This window comes from Heterocephalus glaber, unplaced genomic scaffold (assembly GCF_053883595.1).
Source record: "Heterocephalus glaber isolate CG9 unplaced genomic scaffold, H.glaber_assembly_v1.0 deba00001561, whole genome shotgun sequence".
In the NCBI taxonomy this organism is placed as follows: Eukaryota; Metazoa; Chordata; class Mammalia; order Rodentia; family Bathyergidae; genus Heterocephalus; species Heterocephalus glaber.
Genome location: NW_028258349.1, coordinates 3,460,896 through 3,479,632, shown reverse-complemented (window position 1 = coordinate 3,479,632; position 18,737 = coordinate 3,460,896). Strand labels below are relative to the sequence as shown.

The window sequence follows — 18,737 nt, the reverse complement described above, 5'->3', positions numbered from 1 at the left end:
AGATGTATGTCACTACACATCCAAACCTGTGGGACATCCAAGCTCGAGTGAAGCTTAATGTAACCTACATACTCTGGGTGATCATGCTGTGTCAGCGTAGATTCATCCATTGTAATCAACCTTCCACTCTCCTGGGGGATGTTGGTAATGGGGGAAGCTATGCATGTGTAGGGGCAAGGAACATATTGGGAAGTCTCTGTACTTTTCACTCCATTTTTGCTGTAAATCTAAAACTGTTCTTTAAAAATTAAGTGTTTTAAAAGAAAACCATGAGGTAATGACACAGATGTGAGAGTTGATCTTGTATCTTTGTTCAACGTTGGATTTTTTTTTTTTTTTTTTTTTTTTTTTGGTACCAGGGATCAAACTCGGGACTTTGCGCTTACGAGGCAAGCGGCGGAACCACTGAGCTAAATCCCCGGCCAATGTTAGCTTTTGATAAACACTTAACTTTTCTCGGTTGGAATTTTTTCATCTGTGAATGAAAAATTGATACCTACCTCACAGGATAGTCATGGGGATTAAATGAGAGATCACGAGCTTCTCATGCACAGAGGAGCTCTTCATTTCTACAACCACTTCCATCTAGCTCATTGCCTGGCACTCGGGCTCCATAAGTCTGTTGAATGAACAAGCACATAAGCCCTAATTGAAACCTTTCTCTCTGTCGGACATCTGGAACAATGTTTTTCTATTAATAAAATGTATTTGGAAGCCAGTCTGTTTCTATGGCCTAATGTGATGAGCACACATGTGAAGTAGGTAGAAAGGGACTATTTGCACACACCCACACCCTAGGAGACATGGAACAACTGTGGCTCAGAGAGGTGAAAGGAATCCTATGGGTCACATCACAAATCAGTGACATAGATTAGAACTCCTGACCCAGCCTCTCTTGGCTGACTCGTCGGGTCACTTTTCCCTCTAGCTGCCTCCTTCTGCATCAGAGGCCCCTCCAAAGGTGGAAACTATGACCACTGGCCTAACCCCAGAGCGGCAGCTGCACCCAGATATCCCCTTGGGGGGTGACGAACCCCCAGCTCCCAGGTGGCCCTCTGAAACCCCAGAAAACCAAACACTACACCCAAACATCTCAGAGCCCATCTTTTCCCAGAGCAAGGAGGCCCTTAGGAAAGGACCAGCGTACCAGCTTTGCTTTGCTTTGCTTTCCTTTTTTTTTCCTTTCTGTATGAGGGGGTGAGGAGGCGAGCTCTGAGCTGTCCAGGAGGAGGAACTTTGGCTAAAAATAGCTATGGCGTGTGGATCAGCCCCTAGTGGTACCCAGGACTGGGGAAGGGAGGGGGATGCTCTGGAGCTGTCGCCAGACTGGTTGCCGTGGAAACGAGAAAGGAGCAGGGGAGCCTGGGAAGTGGGGATGACACAGATAGCAAGTCCTAGTCAGAGCTGCCGCTACATTTAGGAGAAAGCAGTGTCTGCGGCTGCCACTCTCCAAAAGGGCCCGTGGGGGGCAGCGTCAGGGGCATGGACGCCACCCCCCAGGGGTCTCTGCCGCCAGCCGCTCTCCTCTCCGCGCACTGTGAGTTGAGTTGCGGGGACTTGGGGTTTGGGCCCTATCGCCAAGGCAAGTGGGGGTTTGGGAGGAGCTGGTTCCTGGGGAGCTTTCACTAGATCTCCTTCAAAAAACATAAGCCCCATTGCTGTCCAGCACTCTCTCAGGGGAGGAAAAAGGACCCAGGAAAATGTGGTACTGGGATCTTTGAAAAGGGGTCACAGCATGCACAAATGAGGAGTAGGCTGGAGGAACTGGAATTATTGGAGGGAAGGTGCAGAACCCAAGCCCTTGATCTTGAGAGAGAGGCAACAGTTTCATACTTTTCCTCCCCTATGACAGCAATACAGCCCCTCACTCAGGAAAACCGAAGATGGGACACATTCAAAAGAAGGTTCACCTAGGTCCACGGGGCAAGAGAGTTCTGGGGGTGATCAGACATTGGGGTCCCTTCCACATCCCTGGGCAAAGAGATGGAAATCAGATTCTCTAAGACTCCAAGAGAAGGTCTGGAAGCCTGCCTGGGGCTAAAGCTTGCGTGAACGAGACCTGGGTACTTTTGCTGCATGCTCTGGGGTGTCTATGCCACCAAATGCCCACAGATCACCTCCAGCAGACATCCTAAGCTGCAGGAAGGGAAAGAGTCCTGTTATTGGGGAGAAGAAGACTCTGGTCTGCCATTGCCTGGTGCTCCTGGACTTTGTGTGCCGTGACTGCATGAAAATAAAAGTGTGTCGGTGAGTGAGGGGGTGATAGTCCTAAGCCCCAGGCCATCTCTTTTTCGTTTCTTCTTCAGCCCTCTACCTCTATAAACACACCGTCTTCAAAGCTCTTCACTCCAGAACTTAAAATCTGGAACGCTGGGTTTGGAGTTGCATTATCTGGGCAATGTCTGCCCAAGACCTGGTCAAATGTCCAGGCCATCTGTGATCCTTCTGTCACACCCCTGCCCCCCTCCACCTGCAACCAGCCCAAGTTTCCTTGGAACGGGGGAGAGGACAATTCCCAGGAAAAAGAAGGAAGGTTGACGAATCCTAAATCCTCATTCTAGACCTGTCTTTGTAGTCCATCCCTCTTAGGAGACCTTGGATAACTAAGGAAGGACTCTGAACCTCTGTCTTTCAGGGCAGACTGTAGCTCTAAGAGCTCCTTGCAGGAGAGGAGAACTTCAAGGAAAATCAGGTAGACTTCGCTCGGAATGTGGGCTTTGCTTGGAATGTGGGCTTTGGGACATACGGCAGGTGGGAGTGGGACTGATGTAGATACTGAACAGGAAGTAGGAGGCTACGGGGAAAGATCTGGGGGAGGAGAAAGGTGGGTGCCTAGTGCCTCACTCGGTCTGATTTCACGTCTTACGAAGAACAGAATATGAGAGAGACACGAGCCCAACTCTTGGCGAGCCCTATACTTCCTTTACCTTGGCTTTAGGTGTTGATCTCCTCTCTTCTGGTTCTCCCCACCCCAGCCCCATTTTTAGGCTGTCTCCTTTGGGGAAAGAACTCAGGGGAAATGGGGTGACACCAGAACAGCAATGACCATGGTTAGGCCCCCAGGATTTCCAGTGGGAATCTCCTACTGTGGGAATATGCAACCCCTGTGCACAGGAGAGTTTTCACTTACTTGCCACAGCTTGAGTTTCTGTCATTGGTAAGTTTGTTGTGAGGAGAGCATGTAGGAGAGAGGTGAAGAGAATGAGTTCCAAGGAGGGAAACCTAGGAAAGATGGTGGTGTTTTCGTCTAGGGATGAACTTCAGAAGAGCCAGGGGGTTGAACTTGTGGAGACAGTCACTGGCAGGGGGTGGTGCATGCACAATAGCTGGGGAAAGGGTGGCAGAAGTCTTTGGGGCAGCGAGGGTTCCACACCATAGAGGAGGATTAACCACCTGCCCCCAGGGAGCCTCTTGGCCTGAGTGTTTTGTTTCAGGAAACCCACGAGCTGCTGCACCCCCAGGCTAGAAGTGGTGGTGACAAGTACCTTCTTCCTCTGAAAACAATGGTCGGCTTTGGCTCGTGCTATCCCGTTAATGTGTATTGTCCCCCTGGATCCTCCGTTTTCTAAGTTTGGGGGCAGATAAGGTTCTAGGTATGGTTCCCTATTCTATGGGTGGGAACATTGAGGCTGAGAAACGCAAAGGGAGGCTCTCCGGATCACCCAGCCCCTTGGGGCTGTCCCCGAGGTCTCCTGCCGGTCGGGTTAACTGGGCAATCCTTTCTGAAGCCCCTCCAGGACCCTCCACGCCACCGGGGCCCCCAGCGGCCTGCAGGCGCGCGCCGCGCTCGACCTGACCTGTGGCCGAGTGTCGTCACCGTCACCATGGCGCAGGAGAACGCGGCCTTCTCGCCCGGGCCGGAAGAGCCGCCCCGGCGCCGCGGGCGCCAGCGCTACGTGGAGAAGGACGGCAGGTGCAATGTGCAACAGGGCAACGTGCGCGAGACCTACCGCTACCTGACCGACTTGTTCACCACGCTCGTGGACCTGCAGTGGCGCCTCAGCCTGCTCTTCTTCGTGCTCGCCTACGCGCTCACCTGGCTCTTTTTTGGCGCCATCTGGTGGCTGATCGCCTACGGCCGCGGCGACCTGGAGCATCTGGAAGACACCGCATGGACGCCGTGCGTCAACAACCTCAACGGCTTCGTGGCCGCCTTCCTCTTCTCCATCGAGACGGAGACCACCATCGGCTACGGGCACCGCGTCATCACCGACCAGTGCCCCGAGGGCATCGTGCTGCTGCTGCTGCAGGCCATCCTGGGCTCCATGGTGAACGCCTTCATGGTGGGCTGCATGTTTGTCAAGATCTCGCAGCCCAACAAGCGCGCCGCCACACTCGTCTTCTCCTCGCACGCCGTGGTGTCCTTGCGCGACGGGCGCCTGTGCCTCATGTTCCGCGTAGGCGACCTGCGCTCCTCGCACATCGTGGAGGCCTCCATCCGTGCCAAGCTCATCCGCTCGCGCCAGACGCTGGAGGGCGAGTTCATCCCGCTGCACCAGACCGACCTCAGCGTGGGCTTCGACACGGGCGACGACCGTCTCTTCCTCGTCTCGCCGCTCGTCATCAGCCACGAAATCGACGCCGCCAGCCCCTTCTGGGAGGCGTCTCGCCGCGCCCTGGAGCGAGACGACTTCGAGATCGTGGTCATCCTCGAGGGCATGGTGGAAGCCACGGGTGCGGGCGGGCCCCAGGAGTGGAGGGAGCGGGGTTCCCAGGTGAAAAGAGCAGGGGCAGGAAGAGGAGTCGGCATGGAGGGAGAGGCTGGTGGAGGATGGGAGATTGATACGGGGTGACCTAGCGGCCAGGGGGAGGCATGAACCCCACAACTCCGCAGAGGGTCTGAAGAAGCTTGGAAAAGTTCTTGGAAATGGCTTAGAGAAATACTGAGAAATGCTCTGAAATACTGAGAGGTATGTGCCACTTGGAATAGGGGAGGAAGAATAGTGCCTAACACTCCAGGTGCACAGTTCCACAGCACTTTGCACCTCTGAGTTCATTTAATCCTAGCTGGAACCCTCTGAAGGTAACTTCTGAGTATTGTGCTCATTTGTCCGAGACTTGGCTTCAACAGAGAGGCTAACTGTCCACTATCATAGGCCAGTAAGTAGCAAGTGGTATCTGGATTGGACGCAAGGCTGCCGGCTTCAGTGTTTAGAGGTCCAGAGAGGGATTGAGGGGCTAGGGTCATGATTTTTCTTGTTGAGAGGTGTAGGTCCCTGGAATTTGATGGTGAAGGTTGCCCATGGCTTGAGTCACTCCTAGGAGAGGACCTCAAGGAGAGGGTGATACCTGGTCTTACTTCTGCCTCAGTTATCCTGTCCATCAGACTATTAGCTTCCACTGACAAGGAAAATGAATGCTACCATTTCGAGCCCCTTCCCCTAAGGAGCTGGGAACTCACCTGTGATGTCTGTACCTCTATCTCAGGCCTACACGGTGAAGGGTTTGGGAACAGGTAGGGAAAGACCAAAGTGGGAGCTGTCCCTTAGGATTTGAGATCTAGGGGTTGGGTAAGGAAAATGCAAGCGGAGAACCAAGGGCCCACTAGGGGGCACTGCAGTTCCGGCCATGGTGCCAGGGCCAGAGGGGCTGTTGTTGCTCGCTGTGCTGGTGTCTTCACACCCCTGCTCTGATCCCTTCAAGTTGACCACTGCAGCACACCACCCCACCTCCACCCCCCACCCCCCACCCATGTTCCTATTTCTCCTTCACTTGCCCTGGGCTCTCCCTAGCGCTTCCTTCTTCCTCCCTCACCCCGATGCCCTTCCTTTAGCTCTCCAGCTTTTGCTGTTTTTCCACAGTACCTCAGGCAGACCCCTTCCTTTCAGGGAGGTTCCTGCCCTGCCCTCTTATTCCTTTGTCCCCAAGCCCCTTCCTCGTTGCCTCTCAGCCCCTCCCTCTTTCCTTCCCTCCCTCGTTCCTCTTCTTCCCATCTCCCACTGGATTCTTCCTATTCCAGCCAGTGTCACCCGGATGTCCCAGGGCCAGCGTTTCAGTAGTAGATTCAGTCTCTGGTTCGCCAGTGGTCACTCTTCTACAACCCCTCCGCATTTGTTCCGAGGTACATAGTTTTCAGAGAGGCTCTGGGGTAGGAGAATAACCCGGCCTGGGGATGCAACACCCAAGTAGACAGGGTAGACAGGTCACAGGCCTGACAAACTAAAGCAGAATGGGGTATCTGATTTTTCTGAAGAGATAAAACCGGAAAGGATGGCAATATTTTGGGATGCAGAATGCTTTTGAAAAGCAAGAATAATGAGCCAAAACCCAACAAGATGACATTTAAAAAGGAATAAATATAAAATTCTACATTTAGGCTTTTAAAAAATCACTTATGTAAGCACAGCATGGAAGAGCTTTGGTGAAAAAAAGAACTGAGGGTTTTCAGTTGGCCATGGGCTTGATGTCGTAGCAATGTGATGCGGCTTCCAAAACCATTTATGTAATGTAATCACGGGCCCTATTAGTTAAAGCAGCCTGGCCAGAAGCAAGAGGTAGTGAGATAGTGAGCCCTCTCTTATGTATGGATCAGGCCACAGTGCGAGACTTTACCATGCTCAGGGGGCACCTACAGGTCCCCTTCGCCATTCGGGTTTGCAATCAAGAAAGTAAAAATTGTGGAAGCCAGGTCAGTTGAGGAACAGGCGGGGACATTCAGCTGGAGAGGTGAAGACATAAGAAAACCCGAGACTTGTTTTCAGACACCCAAAGGGGTGTCAAGTGGAAGGGAATTTCAAGAGTGAAAATCCCAGGAGGCAGATCTCAGCTTGTATGAAAAACAATGACCCAACTACAAAGCCATCACTCAAAGGAGTGGGCCCTTTATGAGGTGGTGAGCTCTCCATCCTGGGAGGTAACCAAATACAAGCTAGATGCCCACTGTTGGGAATGCTCCAGTGGGGAGCCCTGTGTGGAGTGGGAAGTTAGACCACATGATCCTTAAGGTGATGTTTCAAGGTTAAGCTTCTCTGATTGGCAACACCAGAGAGAGGAGGAAGTGTGGACTGGCAAGTGGAAAAGAGATGAGGGAACTGAGTGAGGATGGGCAAGAAAGGGCTGGACCAAAGGACAGTGGGGGCCCTTAGGGAGGGGTGGATGGAAGGGTGCTGGGAACCAGGTTTTGGGAGGAGAGGCAGGAGAAGGACCCCTGGGGCTGGGATCCCACTGACCTATGCCCCTCACCCCCAGGGATGACATGCCAAGCTCGGAGCTCCTACTTGGTGGATGAGGTGCTGTGGGGCCACCGCTTTACATCAGTGCTGACCCTGGAGGATGGCTTCTACGAGGTGGACTATGCCAGCTTCCATGAGACCTTTGAGGTGCCCACACCTTCATGCAGCGCCAGGGAGCTGGCAGAGGCTGCAGCCCGCCTTGATGCCCATCTCTACTGGTCCATCCCCAGCCGGCTGGATGAGAAGGTGGAGGAGGAAGGAGCCGGAGAGGGCGCAGGTGGGGGACCTGGGGATGACAAGGAGCAGAATGGCTGCCTGCCACCCCCAGAGGATGAGTCCAAGGTGTGACCAGTTTTCTCCAGACCCCTGTGGCAGACAGGGGGCCAGACACAGGTACATGGGGAGCTGGATAGTGGAGGTGCAAGAGGAGGAAGCAGGCAAGGTCGCAGGGAATATGCTGACCTTGGAGAGGCCCCCTGAGAACTTGAGTCTAGGATCCAATAGGAAGGGAGGGGCCCTGGTTTCAGAAGAGTGGAGGGCGGGGAAGGGTGAGCATACCAGTCTGTGTTTGACCTTCACATCTCTTCATGGGTGGATGGACAGTCGGAAGGATGAACTTGTGGGGCCTGGATGGGAAGGTGGTGGCTGATGGACAGGTAAATGGGCTGTGGATACTGGAAGCACACCTCTGCAAATTCTAGAAAGGTGCCCTTTTCCTCCAGACAGATGCAGCCCCAGGCCAGACGCATGGCTTGGGAAAACAGTCTTACTCACCTCCTTGGCCAGCCTCCCTGTGTGTGGCCCACCTAATTGGACACGGTAGCCCACACTGAACCAGAGGAGAGAGGCCTGGGTGGAGATGGGCACGGGGGGATGGTGCCGTCCCACCTCCATCCTCCCATGGTGACAGGCTCAGCAGAAGAAAGGGTTGCAAGGAAGCTTGGCAAAGTATCAGGGACCTTAATCCTTGAGGCACAGAGCAACAGGCAGCAGGAGCAGATGCCAGAGCTGGGGCCCTGGGGCAAGGGATGGATGTTTTGTGACAGTGAAGTGAGATCTTGCAGGTAGCACTGCAGAAACACAGAGAGAGAGGTTCTGCAGCTGAAGAAAGGCCAGGGGCAAGATCTAGAGAGTGGGAAACCCTTGGGAAAGCAGATTTTGTCCTTGGGGGCACTGTGGGATCATTTAAATCACTGCTTGGAAGTTGGGTAGAGTGGACATTCACCAACCTGGTTCCTATTGCTGGAACACAGGGCACATGGGAAGAACAGGAATATACCTATGGCAGTGGAATGAGGTCCAGTTCACACTGAGAACCTGTGCAATCTCTTGGAGCAGGGGATGGGATGGTTTTGGTAATCAGAAAGCTAGGAGTTGAGTAAGGCAAGGGAAATGATGAAACCCTGCAGTTGTAAAACTGCTGTGTACAGAATCACCTGGAGACCTTGTTAAAACACAGATCGCTGGGCCCCACTCCCAGGGTTCTGACTCAATAGGTCAGGTGGAAGCCAGAAATTGCCATGTCTAACAAGTTCCCGGGTCATGCTGACGCTACTAGACTGGGACCACATTGCAGTGGGGCATGTGAGCTGAGGACCCTCCGGGAGCAGAGAAACAGGAAGGGTAGAGTGTTGTGTGTGGGAAGGGAGACCTAAGCACTGGCTGAAGAGTTTAACTAAAGCAGGAAAAGCTTGTAAGACTAAAGAGGCAGCCGCTCAGGTGCAAGGTCCTGAGTTCGATCCCCAGTACCAAAAACAAAAGAAAAAAGACTGAAGAGGCCGAAGTGACTATGAGAAAAGAGCGGAGCCCAGACGTGTGGGTGTGTCTGTGGCCTGCTATCTGTACCACCGAGATAGGGTCATCCCAGGATGGAGAGGGGAGGGCAGAGAGAAGGGGCCAGGGCTCAGTTGAGAGGAGCTGAGGTTAGCCTCCCAGGGAAAGGGTAGCCCGGGTATGTCCTTGGATGGCCCAGGGCTCTCCCTCCAGGCCTGGTACTCCCCATTCCCGTCCTTGCAGAAAAGTCTGAGCTGCTTGGAAGAGGCAGGCACCCCAGTCCATCCTGGTCTAGGCTGGGAAGCAGGGATCCTGTGGAGCACTGTGTCTCCTAAGAGAAAAGAGGTCATCCTTGTTTAAAGGACTTGAAGAACCCAAGCCCTTCAGTCCAAGCATGGATGTCTTTCTGCCTCAGGTCCTAGGGCTACCTGAGTTGCCCTCAGTCAAAGCCAGGGCCCCTGGATGCTAGCATTGGCTGCTCCCCCAAGAACAGATGTGGGGCGGGGGAATGGGGAGCGATCCAGGGTTAATTCAGTGAAACAGATGAGTCTGGACAGGTGAGGTAGCTTCTTGGTTCCCCCACACACTCATTTAGCACTGAAGCTGCTGCAATGGAACAGATGGAGAAACTGAGGCTACAGCAGGCCCCTCCTGCCCGGAAGTCACTGAGATGCTGCCACACCTGTCCTCGCCACCATCACTGCTCAGGGCACCACTGTACAGGGCAGTCAGGAGACAGGGGTTCTAGTGCCAACACTGTCACTGATTAGCTGTGTGACTCTGAGCAAGTCCCATAAGTCTCTGCGCCTCAGTTTCCACATCTGTAAAAATGATATAGCAAACTAGTAAAACTCAATAAATGTTAAATAGTTGAATTGAAAGAGGTAGACTGGATGCCTCTTAAGGTGCAGAACAACTGAGAATTTAAGGACCACAGAATCCTTAGGTGAAAGTGAAGCCCCACTGGGGAAGAGGGCCACAATGTTATGTAGGTGCAGCATTTCTGTGGGTGCAGCAGACACAGGCCATCCCCTGACTGCTACTGTCCCTGCCACCCAGCAGGCCAAGTTCGGGGGCTCTTATTCTGCTGCTGTCAGACAGAATAATTGAGGTCAGGAGGAAAAAGACTGAGGCCCCGGGCCTGATGGGAGGAGTCAGGCTCCAGACTAGCCCAACCCAAAGGAGACAGGCAGAGGGGTGTGGTCTGTCTGGGAGCTCACAAAGGGCACAGGCCCCGGAGCTCCCTGCCCTATAACATGGGAAAGGGCTTTGGAGCAGGGACCAAGCTCAGCTGCATCTCACCCTCCCTTCCTACGCTCCCCTCCCCAAATAGGAGCCCCATTAGGAGTTGCCTCAGCAGTGACAACTCAGGTGGCAGATGGCCCCAGGTGTGCCCTCCTGGGTGGGTGGTAAGGCTCACGAAGGCCAGATGGTGTTTATGGTGGGAAGAGGCCTGGGCTGTTCAGAACAGGTTGTCAACCACCAACAACCTACCTATTGCACACCCCAGCCTTTGACAGCCTCACAGCGGGGGAAGACACAGTGAGGCCTGGATTTTATAAAACAAGTTTATTCACATTTTAGAAAAAACTAGTTCGAGGATGGGGAATGCCTTCCCATAGGATGGGTATGAGGCCAAGAACAGAAGGCCAGGGAGGAGTTTGGGAGAGAAGGTATGGGAATGGGGGCCATATCTCCCACCCTGGGTAGGAGCAGGTCAAATAAATTAAAGGCAGGGTGGACAGAGGGAAAGGGTACTCAGGCAACCAGAGGAGGGCTTGGAGCTGGCTGGAAGACAGTCGGCACCTACAAGAACTGAGAGAGCACGGAGTGGCCTAAGGACAGAGCCCTGGGCAAGCAGGACTCCCTCTTGGCCCTCACCCTGTGACAAGCAGGATCCTGCAGAGCTGAGCCCTGGGATGGAGCAGCTCAGGACAGCACAGGGAAGCTCAGGGGAGGTCAAGCGGGGGGATCTCTTCCCTCACCTGGGGAGCAAGGGATCACCGCTTCCTCAGCCTCTTCATGAAGCAGCAGGTGATGGTGCCAAGGACGATGGCACCCGTGACCAGGGCCACCCCCGTACCCACCAGCAGGGGCAAAAACAGGGTATCTAGAGCTGGGCGAGACAGGGTGGCTGTTCAGATGCTGTCACACTCGTTCCCAGCCCAGCACGCTCCCTGTCAGGACTTCTGGACCCACCGTCCATGCACAGCCAGCTCCGCCCAGCACCTGCCCTCTCAGTGCTCAGAGGGGCTCTTCCTGGTAAGTGATGTGGAGAAGGATGGGAAGACGGAAAGGACAGGGCAGGGGCTGGGCAGGCGAGAGGAGGGTGGGAGCCACTCACCATGCATGTAGGGGTAGACTGTGACAGGCCCCGAGCGGGCGCTGCCCGCCTGGTACCAGCTGTAGTCAGCGTGCTGCACCCAGGCGCTGGGGGCACAGTGGTACACGCCTTCATCCTCGGGCCCCAAGCTGTGCAGTCTCAGGCGATGGCTCCGAGGCCCCACCAGCTCCACACTGACCGGGCCTCCTCCTGGCCGGACCCCCAGCTCTGCCACACCATCCTGGTTCATGCTGCCCACCAGCTGGGCAGGGGCAGAGCTCTGCTCGTCTTCCTGTCGCTCCACCCACCAGCTGGCAGCCAGCCGCAGCCCGGGGGGCCCACCGCGAACGGAGATGTTGCACAACAGCGAAGCAGTCTCTCCTCGGTACACAGTGCCCCCTGCTAGCCATGCTACGGCCTCCAGCACCACACCTGCAGAAAAAAGGGCAAAGGTCAGAGGGTGAAGGGTAGAGGTCATGAGGTTAGGGCTGTTGTCCAAAGAACCCCCCAGGAAGCGCAGGGTGGTCCCCTAATCCTGGTGAAGGAGGCAGCTGATGAAGAGGAAGACGGGGACACAGTCACAGAAGGAAAAAGGTTCTGCAGACCCGAACCCCATCAGGGCCCCACTCTGCTCACCTTCCTCCCGCACGTGCACTGGGAGAGGTCGCGAGCGGGCGCTGGCTGCTTCACGAAGCCGGGTCCCAGACCCTCGAACATAGGCCTTGGCCAGGCAGCGGTAGGTGCCCGCATCACCAGGCCTGGCAGCCTCCAGCCGTAGACGGTAGGTTCTGGATGCCACCTTCTCCATAGCAATGTGCCGGCCCTCATAGCCAGGGCCCAGGCTGCCCACACCCTCTGTGTCCAGCTGGGCTACCAGGCGGCCAGGCCCGGGTGCCCCTGCAGGTGCCATCTCCCAGCCCACAGAGTAAGCAGCGTGGCGGCCCTGCGGGGGCAGCGCCCCAGACACATTGCACAGCAGTTCCAAGGGTTCCCCTGGGCCAATCCGGCGCTCACCAGGGCCCACTGTCACTGCCAGCTGGCTGGCTGAAACACAGGAGGGGAAGGGGTCAAGGAGGGAGGGTGCAGAGGCACCTGGGTCCCCACCTGTAATTCCTTCCTTGCTGGCAGCAATTTAGAGGCCTGCCCCTTATTGAATATGACCCTCTCCCCCGCCCAGGGGCCTGAACCTCACCCTGCAGCCACGCCCTTCCTCTCTCCACTCCCCATTTCTAGGTGGTGAAAACCAGTCATGGCCACGGGTATGGAGGGAACAGTTCCCCTGGGGCTGCTCCCACTATGGTCAATGGGTTCCCTGAAGTCCAGTGATGACCATCTAGGGCCCCAGGTGGCCAGAGCACCCGCTGAGATGCCCCGTCCCAGTTCCCACACTCACACAGCGTCTGCACATCCACCTGGGCCAGGACAGCCCTTTTCTCGGCAATCTGGGCCCAGCTGCCATCAGGATCCTGAATCCACTCCGCAGCAGTACAGTGGTAGGTACCTGCGTCCCCTGCCTGGGTGCCTCCCACCACCATGCGGTACCGATCAGCCCCTTCCTTGCCCAGCCGCAGCTCCCCGGCAGTCAGTCGCTCGGCATAGGGACCCCCAGCCTCCACAGCCAGGTCAGACCGCAGTCCTACCACTTCCTGCAGAGTTGCTCGGCCCACTGGCACTTCAGGCACCACTCGCCCGAAGGACACAGCCACATGTGTATGCTCCTGTGTGCTCGTCCGTGCCAAGCAGCCCAGGGCCAGCTCCTGCCCCTCGTACACCGTCAGGCGTGGGGGCGAGGTTGGGGCCTGGCGGCCTCGGGGTCCAGGGGGTGCAGCAGACACCTGCAGCGTATCTGGAAGAACTGGAGAGGACAGCTGGACTGAGGGAGGGCTGGGAGCCCATAGCCTGCTACTGTTTCCCAGAACAGACTGTGCGCTCTGAGAGGCCAAAGGCTGCATGTTGTAACATTTCTTCTGGAACCCAGCAGTGCCACCACACTGGGCACACCGAGGTGCTCAACAAATACTTGTTGAGGGCCGGGGATTAGCTCAGTGGCATCACGCTTGCCTTACAAGCGCAAAGTCCTGAGTTTGATCCGAGGTACCGAAAAAAATGTTTTAAAAAATAAACAGATAGATAGACACTTGCCAAACTGCACAAACCAGCCCATTGCCTTTCACCCTTTTGTCTGTCACTGGCTCCTGTTTGACACTCAGAAAAGTAGCTCTGTATTCCTTCTCAGAAGATAAACTCAGGAGCAGGAATGGCACACAGTCTAGCTTCTACTCTACCTCTACTCTCCCTGCCCCAGTGCTGGGGTCCTGGCCTCCAGGAATAGAGTCTATTAAACCCATCAGTCTTCCCCAGCCTGAGGGGAACAGAGATCCTGGACTGCACAGGGACACTTCCCCTTCTCCCAGGACACACCCTGATCAACAAGCAACAGTGACGGCAAGGAAGACATCTGGGTTTGGTCTCACACCAGCCACTGATTCATTGGGGGACTTTGAGGCCTAAAGTCCTCGAGTTCCCCAAATACAAAACCTGAGGGTAGCTAGCCCCCTACCCTGATTTCTGCTCTGAGAGCAGGTGTGGCCCACACCATCCCAGGGTCCGGTACCTCTCAGCTCCACCTTGCCGCTGTAGCTGCCCAGGTAGCGGGCATCAGTGGAGGGAGTGTAACACTCGTAAACGCCTGCATCCTGGACCTGCAAGTGGGCGATCCTGAGCAGCACAGCGTCACCCCGGAGACGCTGCACCTGCACCTCACCGGCCGCCACTCGGGGCGCAAACACAGCATAGGCGAACCGGGCATCTCTTGTGCTGATTATACCCAGTGCAGCCTCTGGGGCCTCAGGCCTGTATAGGAACCACTCGAAGTCTTGCTGGGCAGGGCCCTCGTAGCCGCTCACATTGCAGGGGATGAAGACAGTGGTGCCAGCCACACGGTACAGGGGCCCCTTAGGGACCAGCACCTCCCGGGCACAGCACCCGATTCCTGTGGGGAAAAGAAGGAGAAGGAGGTGCCTGAGTCCCGGTCCACACCTGACTCCACCAGCACCAATCTTGATTCCTGCCAGTGAATGGAAGAGAAACCTAGGGAAAGTTGGTATGCAGCTGGCCCTGTTATGAGAACAGGGAAGGGATGCTGGGATGAAAGGGATCCAGGGCTCAAAGAGGTGGCATGGGCCCAGCTTTGCCTCAGAACCCAGAAACACCCCATTTCTGGCCATCCACATAGCATCTCGGCAGAACAGAGCGTGCCTCTGCTTCCTGACTCCTCCTGTCCTTGCTTCCAGCCCGACCTTATCTCCCCATCATTCCCACTCAGAAGGACCGGATGGCTCAGCTGTGTCACCTGCGCCAGACAATGGAGCCAGGGGCCTGCGGCGGACAGGGCATGACCCATTAGTTCTCACCACACAATCCCATCCTCTCCAGCTGTGCCATGAGCTCACTGGTGCTTCCACCCCGCAGGGTTGCCAAGGCAGCTGGGGCTTCTGGGGCAAGAACCAGGCCCTGCCCTGGCCTGGGGCAGGAGATCCCCTCCCCCAGTGCCTGCCAACCTTCTGGCCAGCCCAGCTGATACACGGAGCCCCCCCCTGCAACAAAGCCTTCATTTGCATATGGTTGGCATCATTTACATATCATTTCCATACAGCTCCCTTTCTCTGAGGAGACACTAAGCCCCTAGCTGCCCCTTTCCCATCTCAGTCTCCTCTTCACCCCACCCCAGCATAGTCCTGAGAGCCTGGGGGCACTCAGCCTCTTCCTTCCCTCCTTCATCCTTCCACAGCTCCCAGTAGATGTGATCACAGAACCCCAGAATGTAAGCAAGGCGTCAGTCTCCTCCTCCCACCCTCCAGATGAGAAAGTAATACCAGTAAACTATAAAGTCGGGGCCAAGATGCTGTGACCCTGGGCAGCCTCCACACACCCCTCCAGAGGGACAAAACCAGGGAGGACGGGGAAACTCCAAGGAGAGGTCTGAAGGGCTGGACCTCACCAACATGCATCACCCACGGGCTCCCAGGGAAACATCCGGGCCTTCCACAGCGCTGGAGGAAAGCACCTAGGAGTCTGAGCACTGACCTGCAGCCCTTAGCCCCTTTCTCCTTCTCCAGCTGTGTCTAGGAGGGAACTCCTGGGTGGTGGAGTGGAGCAAAGGCCAGAAGTCAGGCCGGTTCGAGATTGAGTGTGTGACTCAGGAAGGCCTTGCCCCAGGCACATTTATTTCATAACCAGGGTGAAAGCAAGCCAGCCAAGATGACATCTTCCCAGCAGCCTGCGGGCAGACTCTGCAGGAAGGTTCTCTCCTACCTTCCTGGCTCTGCCACTGCCGATGCTTGGAGATCCCCATGGGAAAGTCACCCCCACAGCCTCAGGAGATCAGCTGCCACTCAGCTCTCCCTGCCTAGCCAGGAGAACCTCAGCCATGAGACCAAAGACACCTGCTCTGTTTCGTTTTGGTTTTGGTATCAGGGATCAAACTCGGGACCTTGCACTTGTATGGCAGGCAGCGGAACCACTGAGCTAAATCCCTGGCCCAAAGACACCTGCTGAGGATTGGGTCTCAGTTCAAATCCAAACCCTGACACTCGGCACATGTGCTCTCTAGGGTGGGTTACTTCATTTTCCCCATCTGAAATGCATGCCTGGGCTGCAGGCAGTAGGAACTCAGATCCAGGGACGCTCCTCTGCGCTCTCTCTCTCTGTGCCATACCCCTGCCTCTCCCCTGGGCTCCTCTCCACCCCCCAAAAACCCACTGGGGAAAAGCAGCAAGAGCTAGGCAACCAGGTCCCACAGCTCCTTCCTGCAAGTACACACATCTGCTTCCCAACCAGGGCCCCAAGGAGAGGGCTCACTCGGCCACCAGAGGCCCAGAGACCTGTGGCAAGAGAAAAGTCTACTTGGTGCCACTGTGGAGCTCTGGTCTAGACCGGAAGCCAGCTGGGCACTGAGGGCCTCTGCCTTGACTACAGCGGTGCTAGAGCCCGCCCACCATGCCGCAGGTTTATTTTAAGGGCTTTGGTCTCCCGAACAGCTGTACAGGCAGTTTCACTGTCTCCATCCCACATTTCCCCAAACCACTTCCTACAGGAAGCCCTCCAGTTCAGACCCAAACCAATTCTCCTGTCACCACCCTCATGCACTCACGCAAGGCTGGCCAGCACGCTCCACCATAAACACCCACCAAGGCAGACTCCAGAATCAGGGTTCATGGAGCCTGGCTTCTCTTAAAGCAGGGAAGCTGCGACTAACGGAGTATGACAACCCACTAAGTGACATCTAGGAGGGGGCAAAGGGGCAAACCGGGGCCGGGCCCAGGGTGGAGGTGCAGTGGAAGGAGGGAGCCTCAGATGATGAACTGTGTGGGGAGCAATTAGGGAGACTTACTTCAAAGATCGTGGGCCCAGCCCCTGGGCCTGCAGCCAACTCTGGGGCAATTACGAGGACCCGTGGGCACTGCCCACGCAGGGCAGGCACCCAAAGCCAGGCCTGGAGCATTCGGGCGCAGCGACCCCAAGACCTGGGTCTGCCGGCTTAGAAGTGGGGCCTGGAGGGCCTAGGGTGCACCTGGGGGAGAGGATCCCCTACAGTGCCCCAGCGCCGGCCCGGAGCTGGGGAGCCCCCACTCTCCCCAGACTGGCTCTGCGGTGGCCTCAGAAGGCAGCCGGGCTCGGAGCCGGGAAGACCGGAGACACACCTGCGGGGAGCGGGGACGCCCGCAACTCTAGGGAGACGGCCGGCGGGGCGCCGGGGCAGGCACCTGCCCAGCGGGTCTCGGAGACGGGGCGGGACCCGGCTTACCCAGCATTAGCAGCAGCGACAGCGGCGCGGGGCCGGGGGCGCCCATACTGCGCGGCGGGCTCTGGGGCGGCTCCGGACGGCGGCGCGGGCTCTGGGGGGCCGAGGGCGAGGGGGGCGCATGCCCGGGTGGGAGCAGGAAGTGGAGCGGCGAGGCGTGGGTGCGCAGAGCCGAGAGGAGCCGAGCGGGAAAGGCCAGGTCCCCTCCTCCTCGCCTCCTCCCGCCGCTCTCCCTCCCGCCCTCCACGGCTCAAGGGACCATTCCGGCCGCGCCCCAGCTCCGGGCCCCGCCCAAGCCCGGGTCAGACTCTGGCGCCCAGGCCTCCAGCCAGCCCAGGCTCCGCCCCGATCCCCCGCGGGGGCCGGAGGGACCCCGCGAGCTCCGCCCCGGCTGCTGGTGGAGTGAGCCGGCCTGGCCTTGGCTCCCCCAGTCCCGCCCTGCCTGGGGCCCAACGCTCTAGGCCCGCACGAAAGGTCGGTCCCGGAGAGAGGGGTTAGGGCGCCCGGGGCGGCTCAGTGGGCTGTGGCCACGCACTCAGAAGCCAGCATCTGTTTCCTCGGGGCTGCTAGTCCCTCTGCAAACCCCACGGATTTCAGTGCGGAGCGGGTGGAACCCAGGAGTTCCCGCACCTGGGAGTTAGGGCCAAGGTACTTCCGAGCCCCTCTGAGGGTCACTGGAGACGTCTGCACCCTGCTCGGAAGGCAGACCCCGAGGAAGAGCCGTTGGGAGTCCCTTCCTGGTTGGATGATCCTGGGCTGGTATCTTAACTTCCTCTTCACAGATAGTGCTTAGCTTGTTGATGTTAACCCAAAGGGTTTTGCGGTGATTGAGATCATGTACATAGATGTTTGGCACAGGGTAACTGACAGACAGGGGAGACACGCGTTTGTTTGGATTTTGGGTTAGTTTTAAACTGCTTCCTAAGAGTTTTGGTTTTAGTTAAGACCTAGGGTTTAGGGGAAGGAGCCTCCTGGACACAGGCCTTGCTGGAAAGGCTGGGGCCTGCCCGGTTACCCTCAACTAGGAAGGCGGAGGGTGGGAGGGATGGGGCAAAGGGACAGCCAGGTCTGCAAAGTGTCAAAGTGGCGCTGGTGGGAGGCCAGCGGGGAGCTGGTCTAGCGCCCTTCACCCCGTTCCCCACCTTCCCACTCCCACCTGCGTTTACAGAGGAGGAAAGAGTCCCAGAGAGGCGCACTCCAAACCCCTGACCTTGACTTCCGGTCCTCACGGCTGGTGCTGTGTCTCCCTCAGAGGTGTTCACGGAGTCGCCAGGAACACCACAGCCAGCCACCCTAGAGAAGCCAGCCAGGCTGAGAGGATTATGTGGAACCTTGAGAGAATTAGAGGCCCGGCCCTGACCGCCAGGACTGCCGAGTAGGCTGTGCCTTCTCACTTGGACCTATCCACATGGATTCTCCAGATCCATCTCTCTCTCCAAACTGTCCACAGGCCTTGGGGAGCCATGTGAAAACCGGAAGTTACAGGGAGACTTTGGAGGAAAACTACTTTCCTTTTAGCTGAGTGGATTTAATGCCTTCTCTATACTTAAGGTTTAAGAGATGTTAAAATCATAATAGATGCTATTTATGGAATACTTACATAATGAGGCCCTCTTGGGTATTATTTCTAGTCTTTACTATTTTACAAGATGATGTCTTTTGACAG

General features: G+C 56.5%; 2 protein-coding genes across 9 annotated transcripts; one reads left to right on the top strand and one right to left on the bottom strand.

Moving 5' to 3' along the window:
• The first annotated feature begins 1,348 nt into the window (after nt 1-1,348).
• Nucleotides 1,349-13,427, top strand: Kcnj9 (potassium inwardly rectifying channel subfamily J member 9). 7 transcript variants are annotated; one of them, XM_021239736.2, is made up of 5 exons: nt 1,364-1,537; nt 2,113-2,247; nt 2,636-2,692; nt 3,729-4,674; nt 7,189-9,826. In XM_021239736.2, exons 4-5 carry the CDS (start codon nt 3,825-3,827, stop codon nt 7,518-7,520), a joined length of 1,182 nt encoding a protein of 393 aa, XP_021095395.1. In that variant the 5' UTR covers nt 1,364-1,537; nt 2,113-2,247; nt 2,636-2,692; nt 3,729-3,824; the 3' UTR covers nt 7,521-9,826. The 7 variants fall into 7 exon arrangements, with proteins under 7 accessions (XP_087047079.1, XP_087047081.1, XP_087047080.1 ...); XM_021239735.2 differs by having other exon boundaries at nt 1,853-2,247; XM_087190953.1 differs by having other exon boundaries at nt 1,349-2,247.
• Igsf8 (immunoglobulin superfamily member 8) lies at nt 10,500-17,408 on the bottom strand. Of its 2 annotated transcripts, none has more exons than XR_015443020.1 (7): nt 17,075-17,300; nt 13,883-14,260; nt 12,662-13,123; nt 11,905-12,312; nt 11,145-11,700; nt 10,931-11,061; nt 10,500-10,760 (listed from the first exon to the last, which is right to left on the bottom strand). XR_015443020.1 is itself a non-coding variant. In XM_004858727.4 (7 exons), the coding sequence occupies exons 1-6, from the start codon at nt 17,118-17,120 to the stop codon at nt 10,946-10,948; spliced, it is 1,821 nt and encodes a 606-aa protein (XP_004858784.1). In that variant the 5' UTR covers nt 17,121-17,408; the 3' UTR covers nt 10,500-10,760; nt 10,931-10,945. The 2 variants fall into 2 exon arrangements, 1 of the variants encoding a protein (XP_004858784.1); XM_004858727.4 differs by having other exon boundaries at nt 11,290-11,700; nt 17,075-17,408.
• Between the last annotated feature and the right edge of the window lie 1,329 nt (nt 17,409-18,737).